The sequence below is a fragment of the Oncorhynchus tshawytscha genome, linkage group LG08, assembly GCF_018296145.1.
Source record: "Oncorhynchus tshawytscha isolate Ot180627B linkage group LG08, Otsh_v2.0, whole genome shotgun sequence".
Lineage (NCBI taxonomy): Eukaryota > Metazoa > Chordata > Actinopteri > Salmoniformes > Salmonidae > Oncorhynchus > Oncorhynchus tshawytscha.
Window position 1 is genome coordinate 6263504 of NC_056436.1, and position 22755 is coordinate 6286258.

At 50.5% G+C, this 22755-nt stretch overlaps 1 protein-coding gene across 1 annotated transcript; it reads right to left on the reverse strand.

Moving 5' to 3' along the window:
• Positions 1 to 3523: 3523 nt before the first annotated feature.
• LOC121846878 (cytochrome c oxidase assembly protein COX16 homolog, mitochondrial) lies at positions 3524 to 22201 on the reverse strand. The gene is made up of 4 exons (XM_042325126.1): positions 22046 to 22201; positions 21454 to 21531; positions 6379 to 6447; positions 3524 to 3885 (listed from the first exon to the last, which is right to left on the reverse strand). Exons 1-4 carry the CDS (start codon positions 22103 to 22105, stop codon positions 3772 to 3774), a joined length of 321 nt encoding a protein of 106 aa, XP_042181060.1. The 5' UTR covers positions 22106 to 22201; the 3' UTR covers positions 3524 to 3771.
• Between the last annotated feature and the right edge of the window lie 554 nt (positions 22202 to 22755).

A 22755-nucleotide genomic window follows, 5' to 3' on the forward strand; every position in this document is an offset into this window, starting at 1 on the left:
CACTAGGTGAAGAGTCCACTAGGTGAAGATTCCACAAGGTGAAGAGTCCACTAGGTGAAGCGTCCACTAGGTGAAGGGTCCACAAGGTGAAGAGTCCAGCAGGTGAAGTGTCCAGCAAGTGAAGAGTCCACTAGGTGAAGAGTCCACTGGGTGAAGAGTCCACAAGGTGAAGAGTCCAGCAGGTGAAGGGTCCAGCAGGTGAAGAGTCCACTAGGTGAAGGGTCCACTAGGTGAAGAGTCCAGCAAGTGAAGAGTCCACTAGGTGAAGAGTCCAGCAAGTGAAGAGTCCACTAGGTGAAGAGTCCACTGGGTGAAGAGTCCACTAGGTGAAGAGTCCACTAGGTGAAGGGTCCACGAGGTGAAGAGTCCACTAGGTAAAGAGTCCACTAGGTGAAGAGTCCACAAGGTGAAGATTCCACTAGGTGAAGAGTCCACAAGGTGAAGAGTCCACTGGGTGAAGAGGCTAGGTGAAGAGTCCACTAGGTGAAGATTCCACTAGGTGAAGAGTCCACAAGGTGAAGAGTCCACTAGGTGAAGAGTCCACTGGGTGAAGAGTCCACAAGGTGAAGAGTCCAGCAGGTGAAGGGTCCAGCAGGTGAAGAGTCCACGAGGTGAAGAGTCCACTAGGTGAAGGGTCCACTAGGTGAAGAGTCCAGCAAGTGAAGAGTCCACTAGGTGAAGAGTCCACTAGGTGAAGTGTCCACTAGGTGAAGAGTCCACTAGGTGAAGAGTCCACTAGGTGAAGAGTCCACGAGGTGAAGGGTCCACAAGGTGAAGAGTCCACGAGGTGAAGGGTCCACAAGGTGAAGAGTCCACGAGGTGAAGAGTCCACTAGGTGAAGGGTCCACTAGGTGAAGAGTCCAGCAAGTGAAGAGTCCACTAGGTGAAGAGTCCAGCAAGTGAAGAGTCCACTAGGTGAAGAGTCCACTAGGTGAAGTGTCCACTAGGTGAAGAGTCCACTAGGTGAAGAGTCCACTAGGTGAAGAGTCCACGAGGTGAAGGGTCCACAAGGTGAAGAGTCCACGAGGTGAAGAGTCCACTAGGTGGAGATTCCACTAGGTGAAGAGTCCACAAGATGAAGAGTCCACTAGGTGAAGGGTCCACTAGGTGAAGAGTCCACTAGGTGAAGAGTCCACTAGGTGAAGAGTCCACAAGGTGAAGAGTCCACTAGGTGAAGGGTCCACTAGGTGAAGATTCCAATAGGTGAAGAGTCCACAAGGTGAAGGGTCCACTAGGTGAAGAGTCCACAAGGTGAAGAGTCCACAAGGTGAAGAGTCCACTAGGTGAAGGGTCCACTAGGTGAAGAGTCCACTAGGTGAAGAGTCCACTAGGTGAAGAGTCCACTAGGTGAAGAGTCCACTAGGTGAAGGGTCCACTAGGTGAAGATTCCACAAGGTGAAGGGTCCACTAGGTGAAGAGTCCACTAGGTGAAGAGTCCACTAGGTGAAGGGTCCACTAGGTGAAGAGTCCACGAGGTGAAGAGTCCACTAGGTGAAGAGTCCACTAGGTGAAGAGTCCACTAGGTGAAGGGTCCACGAGGTGAAGAGTCCACTAGGTGAAGAGTCCACTAGGTGATGAGTCCACGAGGTGAAGAGTCCACTAGGTGAAGAGTCCACTAGGTGAAGGGTCCACGAGGTGAAGAGTCCACTAGGTGAAGGGTCCACGAGGTGAAGGGTCCACGAGGTGAAGAGTCCACTAGGTGAAGAGTCCACTAGGTGAAGAGTCCACGAGGTGAAGAGTCCACTAGGTGAAGAGTCCACTAGGTGAAGAGTCCACTAGGTGAAGAGTCCACTAGGTGAAGAGTCCACTAGGTGAAGAGTCCACAAGGTGAAGAGTCCACTAGGTGAAGAGTCCACTAACCTAACCTCTCCACACAGGTCTAGTGGTTCATATCCTAACCTCTCCACACAGGTCTAGTGGTTCATATCCTAACCTCTCCACACAGGTCTAGTGGTTCATATCCTAACCTCTCCACACAGGTCTAGTGGTTCATATCCTAACCTCTCCACACAGGTCTAGTGGTTCATATCCTAACCTCTCCACACAGGTCTAGTGGTTCATATCCTAACCTCTCCACACAGGTCTAGTGGTTCATATCCTAACCTCTCCACACAGGTCTAGTGGTTCATATCCTAACCTCTCCACACAGGTCTAGTGGTTCATATCCTAACCTCTCCACACAGGTCTAGTGGTTCATATCCTAACCTCTCCACACAGGCCTAGTGGTTCATATTCTAACCTCTCCACACAGGTCTAGTGGTTCATATCCTAACCTCTCCACACAGGTCTAGTGGTTCATATCCTAACCTCTCCACACAGGCCTAGTGGTTCATATCCTAACCTCTCCACACAGGTCTAGTGGTTCATATCCTAACCTCTCCACACAGGCCTATTGGTTCATATCCTAACCTCTCCACAGTCCTAGTGGTTCATATCCTAACCTCTCCACACAGGCCTAGTGGTTCATATCCTAACCTCTCCACACAGTCCTAGTGGTTCATATCCTAACCTCTCCACACAGGTCTAGTGGTTCATATCCTAACCTCTCCACACAGGTCTAGTGGTTCATATCCTAACCTCTCCACACAGGTCTAGTGGTTCATATCCTAACCTCTCCACACAGGTCTAGTGGTTCATATCCTAACCTCTCCACACAGGTCTAGTGGTTCATATCCTAACCTCTCCACACAGGTCTAGTGGTTCGTATCCTAACCTCTCCACACAGGTCTAGTGGTTCATATCCTAACCTCTCCACACAGGTCTAGTGGTTCATATCCTAACCTCTCCACACAGGCCTAGTGGTTCATATCCTAACCTCTCCACACAGGCCTAGTGGTTCATATCCTAACCTCTCCACAGTCCTAGTGGTTCATATCCTAACCTCTCCACACAGGCCTAGTGGTTCATATCCTAACCTCTCCACACAGGTCTAGTGGTTCATATCCTAACCTCTCCACACAGGTCTAGTGGTTCATATCCTAACCTCTCCACACAGGCCTAGTGGTTCATATCCTAACCTCTCCACACAGGTCTAGTGGTTCATATCCTAACCTCTCCACACAGGTCTAGTGGTTCATATCCTAACCTCTCCACACAGGCCTAGTGGTTCATATCCTAACCTCTCCACACAGGCCTAGTGGTTCATATCCTAACCTCTCCACAGTCCTAGTGGTTCATATCCTAACCTCTCCACACAGGCCTAGTGGTTCATATCCTAACCTCTCCACACAGGTCTAGTGGTTCATATCCTAACCTCTCCACACAGGTCTAGTGGTTCATATCCTAACCTCTCCACACAGGCCTAGTGGTTCATATCCTAACCTCTCCACACAGGCCTAGTGGGTCATTTTCTCAGCATGACAATTGCCGAGGCATATGTGTACCAGGTATGTGTACCAAGCCACTATGGCAAGCCACTATGCCACCTGTTGGCAAGCCACTATGCCAAGCCACTATGCCACCTAGTGGCCATATTGGACACAGACAAGAAACAGACTCATATTTCAAAACCTTATATTTTTTATATAACATATAAGACATGCACATTTGTTGTTTGGATCACAGATTCAACTGTCCATTTCCAAAACTCTCATTGACTCAAAAGGTTTCGTTACTTTGAGTTTACACAATAAATACATATTATATTCCTCAAGCCATTGGCCATGCAGTGGTCTTGGTGATAACTTGGCCCTGTGTCTACCCATCTCACTCAGTATATCCTGTTGCAAACCGTACGGCCTCTGGTCAGCGGTATTCCGAGGCATAGCTCCATCACGCTGCCTTGCCCTGTCTGGAGCGTTGCTGCTCTTGGTATTCCTTGGAGTCTTCCCAGGGACGAGGTCCTCTGATGTTCCTCCACTCCTCCAGGTTTACATCCTTGATCTTCTGTTGTTGGGACAGAGAGACAACAGGGTTAGGGGCTTTACTCTACACATCAGGGATAGGATCAGGACAACACTGAACACCGGGAGGAGGTTTTAGTAGATAACAGAACACCGGGAGGAGGTTTTAGTAGATAACAGAACACCGGGAGGAGGTTTTAGTAGATAACAGAACACCAGGGGAGGAGGTTTTAGTAGATAACAGAACACCGGGAGGTTTTAGTAGATAACAGAACACCGGGAGGAGGTTTTAGTAGATAACAGAACACCGGGAGGAGGTTTTAGTAGATAACAGAACACCGGGAGGAGGTTTTAGTAGATAACAGAGGTTTTAGTAGATAACAGAACACCGGGAGGAGGTTTTAGTAGATAACAGAACACCGGGAGGAGGTTTTAGTAGATAACAGAACACCGGGAGGAGGTTTTAGTAGATAACAGAACACCGGGAGGAGGTTTTAGTAGATAACAGAACACCGGGAGGAGGTTTTAGTAGATAACAGAACACCGGGAGGAGGTTTTAGTAGATAACAGAACACCGGGAGGAGGTTTTAGTAGATAACAGAACACCGGGGAGGAGGTTTTAGTAGATAACAGAACACCGGGAGGAGGTTTTAGTAGATAACAGAACACCGGGAGGAGGTTTTAGTAGATAACAGAACACCGGGAGGAGGTTTTTAGTAGATAACAGAACACCGGGAGGAGGTTTTAGTAGATAACAGAACACCGGGAGGAGGTTTTAGTAGATAACAGAACACCGGGAGGAGGTTTTAGTAGATAACAGAACACCGGGAGGAGGTTTTAGTAGATAACAGAACACCGGGAGGAGGTTTTAGTAGATAACAGAACACCGGGAGGAGGTTTTAGTAGATAACAGAACACCGGGAGGAGGTTTTAGTAGATAACAGAACACCGGGAGGAGGTTTTAGTAGATAACAGAACACCGGGAGGAGGTTTTAGTAGATAACAGAACACCGGGAGGAGGTTTTAGTAGATAACAGAACACCGGGAGGAGGTTTTAGTAGATAACAGAACACCGGGAGGAGGTTTTAGTAGATAACAGAACAGGAGGTTTTAGTAGATAACAGAACACCGGGAGGAGGTTTTAGTAGATAACAGAACACCGGGAGGAGGTTTTAGTAGATAACAGAACACCGGGAGGAGGTTTTAGTAGATAACAGAACACCGGGAGGAGGTTTTAGTAGATAACAGAACACCGGGAGGAGGTTTTAGTAGATAACAGAACACCGGGAGGAGGTTTTAGTAGATAACAGAACACCGGGAGGAGGTTTTAGTAGATAACAGAACACCGGGAGGAGGTTTTAGTAGATAACAGAACACCGGGAGGAGGTTTTAGTAGATAACAGAACACCGGGAGGAGGTTTTAGTAGATAACAGAACACCGGGAGGAGGTTTTAGTAGATAACAGAACACCGGGAGGAGGTTTTAGTAGATAACAGAACACCGGGAGGAGGTTTTAGTAGATAACAGAACACCGGGAGGAGGTTTTAGTAGATAACAGAACACCGGGAGGAGGTTTTAGTAGATAACAGAACACCGGGAGGAGGTTTTAGTAGATAACAGAACACCGGGAGGAGGTTTTAGTAGATAACAGAACACCGGGAGGAGGTTTTAGTAGATAACAGAACACCGGGAGGAGGTTTTAGTAGATAACAGAACACCGGGAGGAGGTTTTAGTAGATAACAGAACACCGGGAGGAGGTTTTAGTAGATAACAGAACACCGGGAGGAGGTTTTAGTAGATAACAGAACACCGGGAGGAGGTTTTAGTAGATAACAGAACACCGGGAGGAGGTTTTAGTAGATAACAGAACACCGGGAGGAGGTTTTAGTAGATAACAGAACACCGGGAGGAGGTTTTAGTAGATAACAGAACACCGGGAGGAGGTTTTAGTAGATAACAGAACACCGGGAGGAGGTTTTAGTAGATAACAGAACACCGGGAGGAGGTTTTAGTAGATAACAGAACACCGGGAGGAGGTTTTAGTAGATAACAGAACACCGGGAGGAGGTTTTAGTAGATAACAGAACACCGGGAGGAGGTTTTAGTAGATAACAGAACACCGGGAGGAGGTTTTAGTAGATAACAGAACACCGGGAGGAGGTTTTAGTAGATAACAGAACACCGGGAGGAGGTTTTAGTAGATAACAGAACACCGGGAGGAGGTTTTAGTAGATAACAGAACACCGGGGAGGTTTTAGTAGATAACAGAACACCGGGGAGGAGGTTTTAGTAGATAACAGAACACCGGGAGGAGGTTTTAGTAGATAACAGAACACCGGGGAGGTTTTAGTAGATAACAGAACACCAGGGGAGGAGGTTTTAGAACACTGGAGGGGGGTGTAGTAGATAACATATTTAGAAATTAAAGATAAGGAAAAATCATATCCTTGAGTCTTCCAGGATGGTATCAGAGAATGAGAATACAGCATTACAGTACAAACACAGATCAACTCCACTCGTCCATCAGACACCTACCTGGTACTCCTCCTCCAGGATAACAGACTGTTTCTGGGGGTTCACCTTGGCTTCCAGGGTGGGATCCAGCTAGAGGAGAGAGAAGAAGAACGGTTTGTGTCACACACACAAGGCAGCTCCTTATTCACACACACAGACCGACACACCGATCTGAACTGTGATCTGGTGAACAAACTGTATATTTGATCATGTACATTTTCTGAAACACACAGCTGGTCTGAATCACAGCTCTCAACTGGATGGGGGGGGAGAAGAACTCTTGACAATCAAAATAAGAGGCAGCCTCCTCCTCCTCTCCCCCTTCCCTTTCTCATGCCCGTCTCAACCCCCTTCCCTCCTCCTCCCTCCCTCCCTTCCCCCCTCCTCCTACCTCCCCTTCCCTCCTCCTCTATGCCCTTCTCTCCATCTATTATTTCTGTAATGTATAAATGATGACAGAAGCCAGAGGTAGTCTAGTTTCTAGCTGGCAAGTCAGAGAGAAGAAAACTGGCAGCGTAGAAAAGATGAGCACTAAGCTGACTCATTCACACCCAGAAGTTACACCCCTCTTCCCCTGTCTCTTCTCTACCCAGAGAGTTGGCACAATTACAAATGGCCCTGTTTCCCTGATCAATTATTCAGCTTAATTTGGAGAAATGTCACCAGGTTGAGTAAAACAGCCAGCTTACCAGCCAAGCCAGATGACTTGGGAACAAGGAGAGGTCACTTTGTCTTTTCTTAGCTGTAGCGTATTACAATCATTTTGAAATAAAGCCAAATCATAATTTAATTTGTGTACCTCTTTGACACTGAGCACTTAACAAAACATTACACTAAAACCCCCAAAAGGCTGAGCGTAGTGTAACAGACTCCGGTGTGGGGGGCTGAGAGGAGACCAACTCTAGATGGGAGGAACCCTGAGAGGAGACCAACTCTAGAGGCGAGGAACCCTGAGAGGAGACCAACTCTAGATGGGAGGAACCCTGAGAGGAGACCAACTCTAGACGGGAGGTAAGGAACCCTGAGAGGAGACCAACTCTAGACGGGAGGTAAGGAACCCTGAGAGGAGACCAACTCTAGACGGGAGGTAAGGAACCCTGAGAGGAGACCAACTCTAGATGGGAGGAACCCTGAGAGGAGACCAACTCTAGATGGGAGGAACCCTGAGAGGAGACCAACTCTAGATGGGAGGAACCCTGAGAGGAGACCAACTCTAGATGGGAGGAACCCTGATGGGAGACCAACTCTAGATGGGAGGAACCCTGAGAGGAGACCAACTCTAGATGGGAGGAACCCTGAGAGGAGACCAACTCTAGATGGGAGGAACCCTGAGAGGAGACCAACTCTAGATGGGAGGAACCCTGAGAGGAGACCAACTCTAGATGGGAGGAACCCTGAAGACCAACTCTAGATGGGAGGAACCCTGAGAGGAGACAACTCTAGAGGGGAGGGAAGGAACCCTGAGAGGAGACCAACTCTAGATGGGAGGAACCCTGAGAGGAGACCAACTCTAGAGGAGAGGGAAGAAACCCTGAGAGGAGACCAACTCTAGATGGGAGGAACCCTGATGGGAGACCAACTCTAGATGGGAGGAACCCTGAGAGGAGACCAACTCTAGAGGGGAGGGAAGGAACCCTGAGGGAGACCAACTCTAGAGGGGAGGGAAGAAACCCTGAGAGGAGACCAACTCTAGATGGGAGGAACCCTGATGGGAGACCAACTCTAGATGGGAGGAACCCTGATGGGAGACCAACTCTAGATGGGAGGAACCCTGAGAGGAGACCAACTCTAGAGGGGAGGGAAGAAACCCTGAGAGGAGACCAACTCTAGAGGGGAGGTAAGGAACCCTGAGAGGAGACCAACTCTAGATGGGAGGAACCCTGAGAGGAGAACAACTCTAGATGGGAGGAACCCTGAGAGGAGACCAACTCTAGATGGGAGGAACCCTGAGAGGAGACCAACTCTAGATGGGAGGAACCCTGAGAGGAGAACAACTCTAGATGGGAGGAACCCTGAGAGGAGAACAACTCTAGATGGGAGGAACCCTGAGAGGAGACCAACTCTAGATGGGAGGAACCCTGAGAGGAGACCAACCCTACATGGGAGGAACCCTGAGAGGAGACCAACTCTAGAGGCGAGGAACCCTGAGAGGAGACCAACTCTAGAGGCGAGGAACCCTGAGAGGAGACCAACTCTAGATGGGAGGAACCCTGAGAGGAGGCCAACTCTAGACGGGAGGTAAGGAACCCTGAGAGGAGACCAACTCTAGACGGGAGGTAAGGAACCCTGAGAGGAGACCAACTCTAGACGGGAGGTAAGGAACCCTGAGAGGAGACCAACTCTAGATGGGAGGAACCCTGAGAGGAGACCAACTCTAGATGGGAGGAACCCTGAGAGGAGACCAACTCTAGATGGGAGGAACCCTGAGAGGAGACCAACTCTAGATGGGAGGAACCCTGAGAGGAGACCAACTCTAGATGGGAGGAACCCTGAGAGGAGACCAACTCTAGATGGGAGGAACCCTGAGAGGAGACCAACTCTAGATGGGAGGAACCCTGAGAGGAGACCAACTCTAGATGGGAGGAACCCTGAGAGGAGACCAACTCTAGATGGGAGGAACCCTGAGAGGAGACCAACTCTAGACGGGAGGTAAGGAACCCTGAGAGGAGACCAACTCTAGACGGGAGGTAAGGAACCCTGAGAGGAGACCAACTCTAGACGGGAGGTAAGGAACCCTGAGAGGAGACCAACTCTAGACGGGTGATAAGGAACCCTGAGAGGAGACCAACTCTAGATGGGGGAACCCTGAGAGGAGACCAACTCTAGAGGGGAGGGAAGGAACCCTGAGAGGAGACCAACTCTAGATGGGGGAACCCTGAGAGGAGACCAACTCTAGATGGGAGGAACCCTGAGAGGAGACCAACTCTAGAGGGGAGGGAAGAAACCCTGAGAGGAGACCAACTCTAGATGGGAGGAACCCTGAGAGGAGACCAACTCTAGATGGGAGGAACCCTGAGAGGAGACCAACTCTAGATGGGAGGAACCCTGAGAGGAGACCAACTCTAGATGGGAGGAACCCTGAGAGGAGACCAACTCTAGATGGGAGGAACCCTGAGAGGAGACCAACTCTAGATGGGAGGAACCCTGAGAGGAGACCAACTCTAGATGGGAGGAACCCTGAGAGGAGACCAACTCTAGATGGGAGGAACCCTGAGAGGAGACCAATTCTAGATGGGAGGAACCCTGAGAGGAGACCAACTCTAGATGGGAGGAACCCTGAGAGGAGACCAACCCTACATGGGAGGAACCCTGAGAGGAGACCAACCCTACATGGGAGGAACCCTGAGAGGAGACCAACCCTACATGGGAGGAACCCTGAGAGGAGACCAACCCTACATGGGAGGAACCCTGAGAGGAGACCAACCCTACATGGGAGGAACCCTGAGAGGAGACCAACCCTAGATGGGAGGAACCCTGAGAGGAGACCAACTCTAGATGGGAGGAACCCTGAGAGGAAACCAACTCTAGATGGGAGGGAAGAAACACTGAGAGGAGACCAACTCTAGAGGGAAGAAACCCTGAGAGGAGACCAACTCTAGGTGGGAGGAACCCTGAGAGGAGACCAACTCTAGAGGGAAGAAACCCTGAGAGGAGACCAACTCTAGATGGGAGGAACCCTTAGAGGAGACCAACTCTAGATGGGAGGAACCCTGAGAGGAGACCAACTCTAGATGGGAGGAACCCTGAGAGGAGACCAACTCTAGAGGGAAGAAACCCTGAGAGGAGACCAACCCTACATGGGAGGAACCCTGAGAGGAGACCAACTCTAGACGGGAGGTAAGGAACCCTGAGAGGAGACCAACTCTAGATGGGAGGAACCCTGAGAGGAGACCAACTCTACATGGGAGGAACCCTGAGAGGAGACCAACCCTACATGGGAGGAACCCTGAGAGGAGACCAACCCTAAATGGGAGGAACCCTGAGAGGAGACCAACCCTACATGGGAGGAACCCTGAGAGGAGACCAACTCTAGATGGGAGGAACCCTGAGAGGAAACCAACTCTAGATGGGAGGGAAGAAACACTGAGAGGAGACCAACTCTAGATGGGAGGAACCCTGAGAGGAGACCAACTCTAGAGGAGACCAACTCTAGAGGGAAGGAACCCTGAGAGGAGACCAATTCTAGAGGGGAGGGAAGGAACCCTGAGAGGAGACCAACTCTAGATGGGAGGGAAGGAACCCTGAAGGGAGACCAACTCTAGAGGGAAGGAACCCTGAAGGGAGACCAACTCTAGATGGGAGGGAAGGAACCCTGAAGGGAGACCAACTCTAGATGGGAGGGAAGGAACCCTGAAGGGAGACCAACTCTAGATGGGAGGGAAGGAACCCTGAAGGGAGACCAACTCTAGATGGGAGGGAAGGAACCCTGAAGGGAGACCAACTCTAGATGGGAGGGAAGGAACCCTGAAGGGAGACCAACTCTAGACGGGAGGGAAGGAACCCTGAAGGGAGACCAACTCTAGACGGGAGGTAAGGAACCCTGAGAGGAGACCAACTCTAGACAGGAGGAACCCTGAGAGGAGACCAACTCTAGATGGGAGGAACCCTGAGAGGAGACCAACTGTAGACGGGAGGTAAGGAACCCTGAGAGGAGACCAACTCTAGACGGGAGGGAAGGAACCCTGAAGGAGACCAACTCTAGACGGGAGGTAAGGAACCCTGAGAGGAGACCAACTCTAGACAGGAGGAACCCTGAGAGGAGACCAACTCTAGATGGGAGGAACCCTGAGAGGAGACCAACTGTAGACGGGAGGTAAGGAACCCTGAGAGGAGACCAACTCTAGACGGGAGGTAAGGAACCCTGAGAGGAGACCAACTCTAGACGGGAGGAACCCTGAGAGGAGACCAACTCTAGATGGGAGGAACCCTGAGAGGAGACCAACTCTAGATGGGAGGAACCCTGAGAGGAGACCAACTCTAGACGGGAGGTAAGGAACCCTGAGAGGAGACCAACTCTAGACGGGAGGAACCCTGAGAGGAGACCAACTCTAGACGGGAGGAACCCTGAGAGGAGACCAACTCTAGATGGGAGGAACCCTGAGAGGAGACCAACTCTAGATGGGAGGAACCCTGAGAGGAGACCAACTCTAGACGGGAGGTAAGGAACCCTGAGAGGAGACCAACTCTAGACGGGAGGTAAGGAACCCTGAGAGGAGACCAACTCTAGACGGGAGGAACCCTGAGAGGAGACCAACTCTAGACGGGAGGAACCCTGAGAGGAGACCAACTCTAGATGGGAGGAACCCTGAGAGGAGACCAACTCTAGATGGGAGGAACCCTGAGAGGAGACCAATTCTAGATGGGAGGGAAGGAACCCTGAAGGGAGACCAACTCTAGATGGGAGGGAAGGAACCCTGAAGGGAGACCAACTCTAGATGGGAGGGAAGGAACCCTGAGAGGAGACCCACTCTAGATGGGAGGAACCCTGAGAGGAGACCAACTCTAGAGGGAAGGAACCCTGAAGGGAGACCAACTCTAGAGGGAAGAAACCCTGAGAGGAGACCAACTCTAGAGGGAAGGTAAGGAACCCTGAGAGGAGACCATAACCTGAGTCCCAAATGACATCGTGTTTGCGGGTTCTCGCTCCTCCCTTGTACTTTCACATTTTTATTTAACTAGGCAAGTCAGTTAAGAACAAATTCTTATTTACAATGAAGGCCTACCGGGGAACAGTGGGTTTACTGCCTTGTTCAGGGGCAGAATGACAGATTTTTTTAAACCTTGGGGATTTGATCTAGCAACCTTTCGGTTACTGGCCCAACACTCTAACCACTAAACTACCCTGCCGGCTACCTACTCGATTGATTAATGAAGGTCCCTAATTGGTAAGGAACTCCTCACCTGGTTGTCTAGGTCTTAATTGAAAGGGAATTTAAAAAATAAGAAATAAACCTATGGACACGAGTCCCTCCACAGAATGAGTTGGACCCCCCCTGACATAGGGAGCCATTTGGGATTCAACCCATGTTGGTCTGGAGGGGCATCAATGGAATGAGTCATTGAGAAAGAGCTCTAATTGGGTCATAGAGACAGTCAGCGGCTGTAAGACTTAACTAGGTCGCTGTCTGGGAGGGAAGATGGAGTGGTTTGTAGAGTAACGTACTGTAGCTAACGTGTGTGTGTGTGTGTGTGTGTGTGTGAACTGTACTCCAACCCACGGCTATTTAGCCAGGCCTTAGCATACATAAGATTATTTCTCTCACACACGCAGATGCCACACACACACACAAACTTAAAAACACACAATCACAGAAGCAGCAGTCACCGCTGAGGCCCAGGGTTTAGAAGGAGTCTGTCACCGCTGAGGCCCAGGGTTTAGAAGGAGACTGTCACCGCTGAGGCCCAGGGTTTAGAAGGAGACTGTCACCGCTGAGGCCCAGGGTTTAGAAGGAGACTGTCACCGCTGAGGCCCAGGGTTTAGAAGGAGACTGTCACCGCTGAGGCCCAGGGTTTAGAAGGAGTCTGTCACCGCTGAGGCCCAGGGTTTAGAAGGAGTCTGTCACCGCTGAGGCCCAGGGTTTAGAAGGAGTCTGTCACCGCTGAGGCCCAGGGTTTAGAAGGAGTCTGTCACCGCTGAGGCCCAGGGTTTAGAAGGAGACTGTCACCGCTGAGGCCCAGGGTTTAGAAGGAGACTGTCACCGCTGAGGCCCAGGGTTTAGAAGGAGACTGTCACCGCTGAGGCCCAGGGTTTAGAAGGAGACTGTCACCGCTGAGGCCCAAGGTTTAGAGGGAGAGTGTCACTGCTGAGGCCCAGGGTTTAGAAGGAGACTGTCACCGCTGAGGCCCAGGGTTTAGAAGGAGACTGTCACTGCTGAGGCCCAAGGTTTAGAGGGAGACTGTCACTGCTGAGGCCCAGGGTTTAGAGTGAGGCCCAGGGTTTAGGCCAGGGAGACTGTCACTGCTGAGGCCAAGGGTTTAGAGTGAGGCCCAGGGTTTAGAGGGAGACTGTCACTGCTGAGGCCCAGGGTTTAGAGGGAGACTGTCACTGCTGAGGCCCAGGGTTTAGAGGGAGAGTGTCACTGCTGAGGCCCAGGGTTTAGAGTGAGGCCCAGGGTTTAGAGGGAGACTGTCACCGCTGAGGCCCAAGGTTTAGAGGGAGAGGGAGTCACCGCTGAGGCCCAGGGTTTAGAAGGAGACTGTCACCGCTGAGGCCCAGGGTTTAGAAGGAGACTGTCACCGCTGAGGCCCAGGGTTTAGAAGGAGACTGTCACCGCTGAGGCCCAGGGTTTAGAAGGAGACTGTCACCGCTGAGGCCCAGGGTTTAGAAGGAGACTGTCACCGCTGAGGCCCAGGGTTTAGAAGGAGACTGTCACCGCTGAGGCCCAGGGTTTAGAAGGAGACTGTCACCGCTGAGGCCCAGGGTTTAGAAGGAGACTGTCACCGCTGAGGCCCAGGGTTTAGAAGGAGACTGTCACCGCTGAGGCCCAGGGTTTAGAAGGAGACTGTCACCGCTGAGGCCCAGGGTTTAGAAGGAGACTGTCACCGCTGAGGCCCAGGGTTTAGAAGGAGACTGTCACCGCTGAGGCCCAGGGTTTAGAAGGAGACTGTCACCGCTGAGGCCCAGGGTTTAGAAGGAGACTGTCACCGCTGAGGCCCAGGGTTTAGAAGGAGACTGTCACCGCTGAGGCCCAGGGTTTAGAAGGAGACTGTCACCGCTGAGGCCCAGGGTTTAGAAGGAGACTGTCACCGCTGAGGCCCAGGGTTTAGAAGGAGACTGTCACCGCTGAGGCCCAAGGTTTAGAGGGAGAGTGTCACTGCTGAGGCCCAGGGTTTAGAAGGAGACTGTCACCGCTGAGGCCCAGGGTTTAGAAGGAGACTGTCACTGCTGAGGCCCAAGGTTTAGAGGGAGACTGTCACTGCTGAGGCCCAGGGTTTAGAGTGAGGCCCAGGGTTTAGAGGGAGACTGTCACTGCTGAGGCCAAGGGTTTAGAGTGAGGCCCAGGGTTTAGAGGGAGACTGTCACTGCTGAGGCCCAGGGTTTAGAGGGAGACTGTCACTGCTGAGGCCCAGGGTTTAGAGGGAGAGTGTCACTGCTGAGGCCCAGGGTTTAGAGTGAGGCCCAGGGTTTAGAGGGAGACTGTCACCGCTGAGGCCCAAGGTTTAGAGGGAGAGTGTCACCGCTGAGGCCCAGGGTTTAGAAGGAGACTGTCACCGCTGAGGCCCAGGGTTTAGAAGGAGACTGTCACCGCTGAGGCCCAGGGTTTAGAAGGAGACTGTCACCGCTGAGGCCCAGGGTTTAGAAGGAGACTGTCACCGCTGAGGCCCAGGGTTTAGAAGGAGACTGTCACCGCTGAGGCCCAGGGTTTAGAAGGAGACTGTCACCGCTGAGGCCCAGGGTTTAGAAGGAGACTGTCACCGCTGAGGCCCAGGGTTTAGAAGGAGACTGTCACCGCTGAGGCCCAGGGTTTAGAAGGAGACTGTCACCGCTGAGGCCCAGGGTTTAGAAGGAGACTGTCACCGCTGAGGCCCAGGGTTTAGAAGGAGACTGTCACCGCTGAGGCCCAGGGTTTAGAAGGAGACTGTCACCGCTGAGGCCCAGGGTTTAGAAGGAGACTGTCACCGCTGAGGCCCAGGGTTTAGAAGGAGACTGTCACCGCTGAGGCCCAAGGTTTAGAGGGAGAGTGTCACTGCTGAGGCCCAGGGTTTAGAAGGAGACTGTCACCGCTGAGGCCCAGGGTTTAGAAGGAGACTGTCACCGCTGAGGCCCAAGGTTTAGAGGGAGACTGTCACTGCTGAGGCCCAGGGTTTAGAGTGAGGCCCAGGGTTTAGAGGGAGACTGTCACTGCTGAGGCCAAGGGTTTAGAGTGAGGCCCAGGGTTTAGAGGGAGACTGTCACTGCTGAGGCCCAGGGTTTAGAGGGAGACTGTCACTGCTGAGGCCCAGGGTTTAGAGGGAGAGTGTCACTGCTGAGGCCCAGGGTTTAGAGTGAGGCCCAGGGTTTAGAGGGAGACTGTCACCGCTGAGGCCCAAGGTTTAGAGGGAGAGTGTCACTGCTGAGGCCCAAGGTTTAGAGGGAGACTGTCACTGCTGAGGCCCAGGGTTTAGAAGGAGACTGTCACCGCTGAGGCCCAGGGTTTAGAAGGAGACAGTCACTGCTGAGGCCCAGGGTTTAGAGGGAGACTGTCACTGCTGAGGCCCAGGGTTTAGAGGGAGACTGTCACTGCTGAGGCCCAGGGTTTAGAGGGAGACAGTCACTGCGAGACTGTCACTGCTGAGGCCCAGGGTTTAGAGGGAGACTGTCACTGCTGAGGCCCAGGGTTTAGAGGGAGACTGTCACTGCTGAGGCCCAGGGTTTAGAGGGAGACTGTCACTGCTGAGACCCAGGGTTTAGAAGGAGACTGTCACTGCTGAGACCCAGGGTTTAGAGGGAGACTGGCGGTGAGCGTTACCTCTATAAACGGCGGTGCGCGTTACAGTTATAAACGGCGGTGTACGTTACCGGTATAAATGTATTGTTCTATTTAATCGTTATCGTATCAATTCAGGTAATTTTTCACAATATGGATTGTTGCCCAGGTCTAGTGCATCAGCTCCAGGTTCCCTAAGAGAGCAAGAGCAGACAAGAGAAGAGAAGAAGAGGAGAAGAAAAGGAGAAGAAAAAGAAGAAGAGAATGGGAAGCGAAGGGGAAGAAGAGAATGGGAAGCGAAGGGGAAGAAGAGAATGGGAAGCGAAGGGGAAGAAGAGAATGGGAAGCGAAGGGGAAGAAGAGAATGGGAAGCGAAGGGGAAGAAGAGAAGGGGAAGAAGGGGAAGAAGAGAAGGGGAAGCGAAGGAAGAAGAAGAAGCGAAGGGGAAGAAGAAGAGAAGGAAGCGAAGGGGAAGAAGAGAAGGGGAAGCGAAGGGGAAGAAGAGAAGGGGAAGAAGGAAGAAGAGAAGGGGGGAAGCGAAGGAAGAAGAGAAGGGGAAGCGAAGGAAGAAGAGAAGGGGAAGCGAAGGGGAAGAAGAGAAGGGGAAGGAAGGAAGAAGAGAAGGGGAAGCTAAGGAAGAAGAGAAGGGGAAGAAGGGGAAGAAGAAGAAGAGGAAGCGAAGGAAGAAGAAGAAGAGGAAGCGAAGGGGAAGAAGAAGAAGGGGAAGCGAAGGGGAAGAAGAAGAAGGGGAAGAAGAGAAGGGGAAGCGAAGGGGAAGAAGAGAAGGGGAAGCGAAGGAAGAAGAGAAGGGGAAGCGAAGGGGAAGAAGAGAAGGGGAAGCGAAGGGGAAGAAGAGAAGGGGAAGCGAAGGGGAAGAAGAGAAGGGGAAGCGAAGGGGAAGAAGAGAAGGGGAAGCGAAGGGGAAGAAGAAGAAGAGAATGGGAAGCAAAGGGGAAGAAGAAGAAGAGAATGGGAAGCAAAGGGGAAGAAGAAGAAGAGAAGGGGAAGCGAAGGTGAAGAAGAGAAGGGGAAGCGAAGGGGAAGCGAAGGGGAAGCGAAGGAAGAAGAGAAGGGGAAGGAAGGAAGAAGAGAAGGGGAAGCGAAGGGGAAGCGAAGGAAGAAGAGAAGGGGAAGCGAAGGGAAGAAGAAGAAAAGGGGAAGCGAAGGAAGAAGAAGAAGAGAATGGGAAGCGAAGGGGAAGAAGAAGAAGAGAATGGGAAGCGAAGGGGAAGAAGAAGAAGAGAATGGGAAGCGAAGGGGAAGAAGAAGAAGAGAATGGGAAGCGAAGGAAGAAGAAGAATGGGAAGCGAAGGAAGAAGAAGAATGGGAAGCGAAGGGGAAGAAGAAGAATGGGAAGCGAAGGGGAAAAAGAAGAATGGGAAGCGAAGGGGAAAAAGAGAATGGGAAGCGAAGGAAGAAGAAGGGGAAGAAGAGAAGGGAAGCGAAGGAAGAAGCGAAGGAAGCGAAGGAAGAAGAGAAGGGGAAGCGAAGGGGAAGAAGAGAAGGGGAAGCGAAGGGGAAGAAGAGGAAGCGAAGGAAGAAGAGGAAGGGGAAGAAGAGAAGGGGAAGCGAAGGAAGAAGAGAAGGGGAAGCTTAAGGAAGAAGAGAATGGGAAGCGAAGGGGAAGAAGAGAATGGGAAGCTAAGGAAAAAGAGAATGGGAAGCGAAGGGGAAGAAGAAGGGGAAGAAGAGAAGGGGAAGCGAAGGGGAAGAAGCGAAGGGGAAGAGAAGGGGAAGAGAAGGGGAAGCGAAGGAAGAAGAGAAGGGGAAGCGAAGGAAGAAGAGAAGGGGGGGGAAGAAGAGAAGGGGAAGAAGGAAGAAGAGAAGGGAAGCGAAGGAAGAAGAAGAATGGAAGCGAAGGAAGAAGAAGAATGGGAAGCGAAGGAAGAAGAAGAATGGGAAGCGAAGGGGAAAAAGAGAATGGGAAGCGAAGGGGAAGAAGAGAAGGGGGGAAGCGAAGGGGAAGAAGAGAAGGGAAGCGAAGGGGAAGAAGAATGGGAAGCGAAGGGGAAGAAGAAGAAGAAGAAGAATGGGAAGCGAAGGGGAAGAAGAAGAATGGGAAGCGAAGGAAAAAAGAATGGGAAGCGAAGGGGAAGAAGAAGGGGAAGAAGAGAAGGGGAAGGAAGAAGAAGAAGGGGAAGCGAAGGGGAAGAAGAGAAGGGGAAGCGAAGGGGAAGAAGAGAAGGGGAAGCGAAGGAAGAAGAGAAGGGGAAGCGAAGGGGAAGAAGAGAAGGGGAAGCTTAAGGGGAAGAAGAGAAGGGGAAGCGAAGGGGAAAAGAGAAGGGGAAGGAAGGGGAAAAAGAGAATGGGAAGGGGAGAAGGAAGAAGAGAAGGGGAAGAAGAGAAGGGGAAAGGGGAAGAAGAGAAGGGGAAGCTAAGGGGAAGGAAGAAGAGAAGGGAAGGGGGAAGAAGGAAGGGGAAGAAGAAGAGAAGGGGAAGCTTAAGGAAGAAGAGAAGGGGAAGCGAAGGGGAAGAAGAGAAGGGGAAGGAAGAAGAGAAGGGGAAGCGAAGGAAGAAGAGAAGGGGAAGCTAAGGAAGAAGAGAAGGGGAAGCGAAGGAAGAAGAGAAGGGGAAGCGAAGGAAGAAGAGAAGGGGAAAGGGGAAGAGAAGGGAAGCGAAGGGGAAGAAGAGAAGGGGAAGGAAGAAGAGAAGGGGAAGCGAAGGAAGAAGAGAAGGGGAAGCGAAGGGGAAGAAGAGAAGGGGAAGCTAAGGGGAAGAAGAGAAGGGGAAGCGAAGGGAAGAAGAGAAGGGGAAGCGAAGGAAGAAGAGAAGGGGAAGCGAAGGGGAAGAAGAGAAGGGGAAGCGAAGGGGAAGAAGAGAAGGGGAAGCGAAGGAAGAAGAGAAGGGGAAGCGAAGGAAGAAGAGAAGGGGAAGCGAAGGAAGAAGAGAAGGGGAAGCGAAGGAAGAAGAGAAGGGGAAGCGAAGGAAGAAGAGAAGGGGAAGCGAAGGGGAAGAAGAGAAGGGGAAGCGAAGGGGAAGAAGAGAAGGGGAAGCGAAGGGGAAGAAGAGAAGGGGAAGCGAAGGGGAAGAAGAGAAGGGGAAGCGAAGGAAGAAGAGAAGGGGAAGCGAAGGGGAAGAAGAGAAGGGGAAGAAGAGAAGGAAGAAGAGAAGGAGAAGGGGAAGCGAAGGAAGAAGAGAAGGGGAAGCGAAGGGGAAGAAGAGAAGGGGAAGCGAAGGGGAAGAAGAGAAGGGGAAGCGAAGGGGAAGAAGAGAAGGGGAAGCGAAGGGGAAGAAGAGAAGGGGAAGCAAAGGGGAAGAAGAGAAGGGGAAGCAAAGGGGAAGAAGAAGAAGAGAAGGGGAAGAAGAGAAGGGGGAGTGAAGGGGAAGAGGGTAGTGAGTGACTGTGTGTGAGGGGTCAGCTGCCTGGAACAGACAGGCTTGCTTCCCTGGGCATGATGTCCCCCTGTCCTCCCACAGCTCCAGCCCTAGAGTGCATCCCAAATGGCACCCTATTCCCTATGAGCCCTAGTCAAAAATAGTGCACTATATACAGAATAGGGTGTCATTTGGTAACCAGGGGAATAGGCTGCCATTTGGTAACCAGGGGAATAGGCTGTCATTTGGTAACCAGGGGAATAGGGGGTCATTTGGTAACCAGGGGAATAGGGGGTCATTTGGTAACCAGGGAATAGGGGTCATTTGGTAACCAGGGAATAGGGGTCATTTGGTAACCAGGGGAATAGGGGTCATTTGGTAACCAGGGAATAGGGGTCATTTGGTAACCAGGGAATAGGGGGTCATTTGGTAACCAGGGGTATAGGGGTCATTTGGTAACCAGGGGTATAGGGGTCATTTGGTAACCAGGGGTATAGGGGGTCATTTGGTAACCAGTGGTATAGGGGTCATTTGGTAACCAGTGGTATAGGGGGTCATTTGGTAACCAGGGGTATAGGGGGTCATTTGGTATCCAGGGAATAGGGGGTCATTTGGTATCCAGGGAATAGGGGGTAATTTGGTAACCAGGGGAATAGAGGGTCATTTGGTAACCAGTGGTATAGGGGTCATTTGGTAACCAGGGAATAGCGGGTCATTTGGTAACCAGGGAATAGGGGGTCATTTGGTAACCAGGGAATAGGGGGTCATTTGGTAACCAGGGGAATAGGGGTCATTTGGTAACCAGGGAATAGGGGGTCATTTGATATCCAGGGAATAGGGGGTCATTTGGTATCCAGGGAATTGGGGGTAATTTGGTATCCAGGGAATAGGGGGTCATTTGGTATCCATGGAATAGGGTGTCATTTCGTATTCAGGGAATAGGGGTCATCCAGGGAATATGGTGTAATTTGTTAACCAGAGGAATAGGGGGTCATTTGGTATCCAGGGAATAGGGGGGTCATTTGGTATCCAGGGAATAGGGGGTCATTTGGTATCCAGGGAATAGGGGGTCATTTGGTATCCAGGGAATAGGGGGTCATTTGGTATCCAGGGAATAGGGGGCATTTGGTGTCCAGGGAATAGGGGGCATTTGGTATCCAGGGAATAGGGGGCATTTGGTATCCAGGGAATAGGGGGTCATTTGGTATCCAGGGAATAGGGGGTCATTTGATCCCAGGGAATATGCTGTCATTTGGTATCCGTGGAATAGGGGTCATTTGGTATCCAGTGGAATAGGGGTCATTTGGTATCCAGTGGAATAGGGGTCATTTGGTAACCAGGGGAATAGGGGGTCATTTGGTAACCAGGGAATATGCTGTCATTTGGTATCCGTGGAATAGGGGGTCATTTGGTATCCAGTGGAATAGGGGTCATTTGGTATCCGTGGAATAGGGGTCATTTGGTAACCAGGGGAATAGGGGTCATTTGGTAACCAGGGAATAGGGGTCATTTGGTAACCAGGGGAATAGGGGGTCATTTGGTAACCAGGGGAATAGGGGTCATTTGGTAACCAGGGAATAGGGGTCATTTGGTAACCAGGGGTAATAGGGGTCATTTGGTAACCAGGGGTATAGGGGGTCATTTGGTAACCAGGGGTATAGGGGTCATTTGGTAACCAGGGGAATAGGGGTCATTTGGTAACCAGGGGAATATGAGGTCATTTGGTAACCAGGGGAATAGGAGGTCATTTGGTAACCAGGGAATAGGGGGTCATTTGGTAACCAGGGGAATAGGGGGTCATTTTATCATCATAGCTATTCATATAAGAGCACTGTTTTTTTCCCCCATCAAAGATACTAGTTAGTGATAGGTGGTATATAGCATATCCAGCTGCATAGAGGTATAATGATTGTCACATAATGTACCGATTTCAGTCCTAGAGGGCAGCACTGAAAACATTGTGCTATTTTGACACCTAAAGGATCTAGCGTACTTGTGTCATGACTGACTCTCTCATGAGCGGTAATCTGTCTACCGGGTAGGGCTACAGCCGAACACTCAGTGCCGGTGCCATCAAATCATCAGTCAGACGTTCACACACACGCACATGCATACATTTGAACGGGTAAAATTATATACGTAAAAAAATAATTTTATATTATAAAAAGGTAATTTATACCTCTAGAATATAAGATATCGCTGAGGAATCAAATAACCTCTTAGGACTATAAGGGAGTTATACTCCTCAGCGCCTCAGGATGGCTCATACTGCCTGTCTGTTCTGTTGGTCTTCTCTTCACAGTGTCTACGGCAGTTTTTCATACATTTCAGAGGACACAGTGTTGATTTCATTATGCTGGATCAGCTGCTTTACCTTCTTCATGATCTTCTGAGCATCGTAGCGGATCTGTGTGAACTCCCGGAGCCCAAAGGAACCTCCCACTACCAGCAACTTAGAAACAGAATCCATAAATTGGTTTCATAATGAGGCATTGTCATCAATATACAGTACATTCATACCATCTCTGACTGCACTAACTATTGAAACTAAAATTGTATGCTGTCAGGGATGAATATGCAGTTATGTGTTTAAACAAGAGGACGGACGATGTATTAGTGCTTCTAGTTAACTAATCTATTGAACATGATGGCTCAGGTCACTTGTACTTTCAATGTTTGGAGATTGGCTTGTGTTTTGTCAGTCCCTTCAGCAGCTAACGGCACGAAACCACGTAACTAGCTAGCTATGAGTTAATTGATCGGATTTTATAATGACTGTTCTTCGTGTTTGTAGCCTACATGTTGATGCTAATGCTCAAGCTGCTATCTAGTTCATGTAGTCAACTTTAGCTAACTTTAGCTGATAAGCTAATAGCCACCGATAGCTAAGCTAGCTACAATCTCTCTCTAGCGAGCAAAAGTCTTGTCACGAAACTGAAAAAGACAGTATCAAACCTATGACTCACCAACATGGGAACTCCATATTTAAGGGTTTTGTTCCTCTGTAATGCTTTGAAGGTCAACATGATTATTCGACCCAGATAACGCTACAACCCCATGTTACTTGTTGTTCACTGCGGAAGGTGAATTCTGTCGGACGCACTGACGAGTAAGTCCTACTCCCTATAATTCCCGGATGTTCCATAAACTCCCATTTTTAGTTCCGCATGTGGAGTGACAAAAGAGGTAGAAACACTGAAGCTGTGTTATTTGTATGATTTTGGCTGATTAATTATTGGTCATATGTATGAGATATGTTGGCATATTACTTTAGTCACATGTTATATTTAAAAAAAAAAGCCCCACATTAGCTACATTTCTGTAAAGAACATTGATCTCAATAACATGCCAAACCCACTTATTTAATATCTTCCATTGTCCATATTACTGTAATTTGATTACAGAATCCAACATAAATATGTAAGTGAATCAAGGAAATGAATAAGCTCTTCTCCCAGTCTCTTCTTCTTTATCAGCCTCTGAATTCATTCTTCGATCTTCCTCTGGCAGACGACCAGAGCCAGCGGCCCAAAGAAAACGCTGTACAGGAACAGGATTCTTCTCAAACACCAAGTAATATAACTACTTCTTGCTAGCAGGGTGGACTGAACTTGGGTATATAACCTCCCAGGGCTCAAAAGTCAGAATATGATATTGCATATTCCTCTTGTATCCT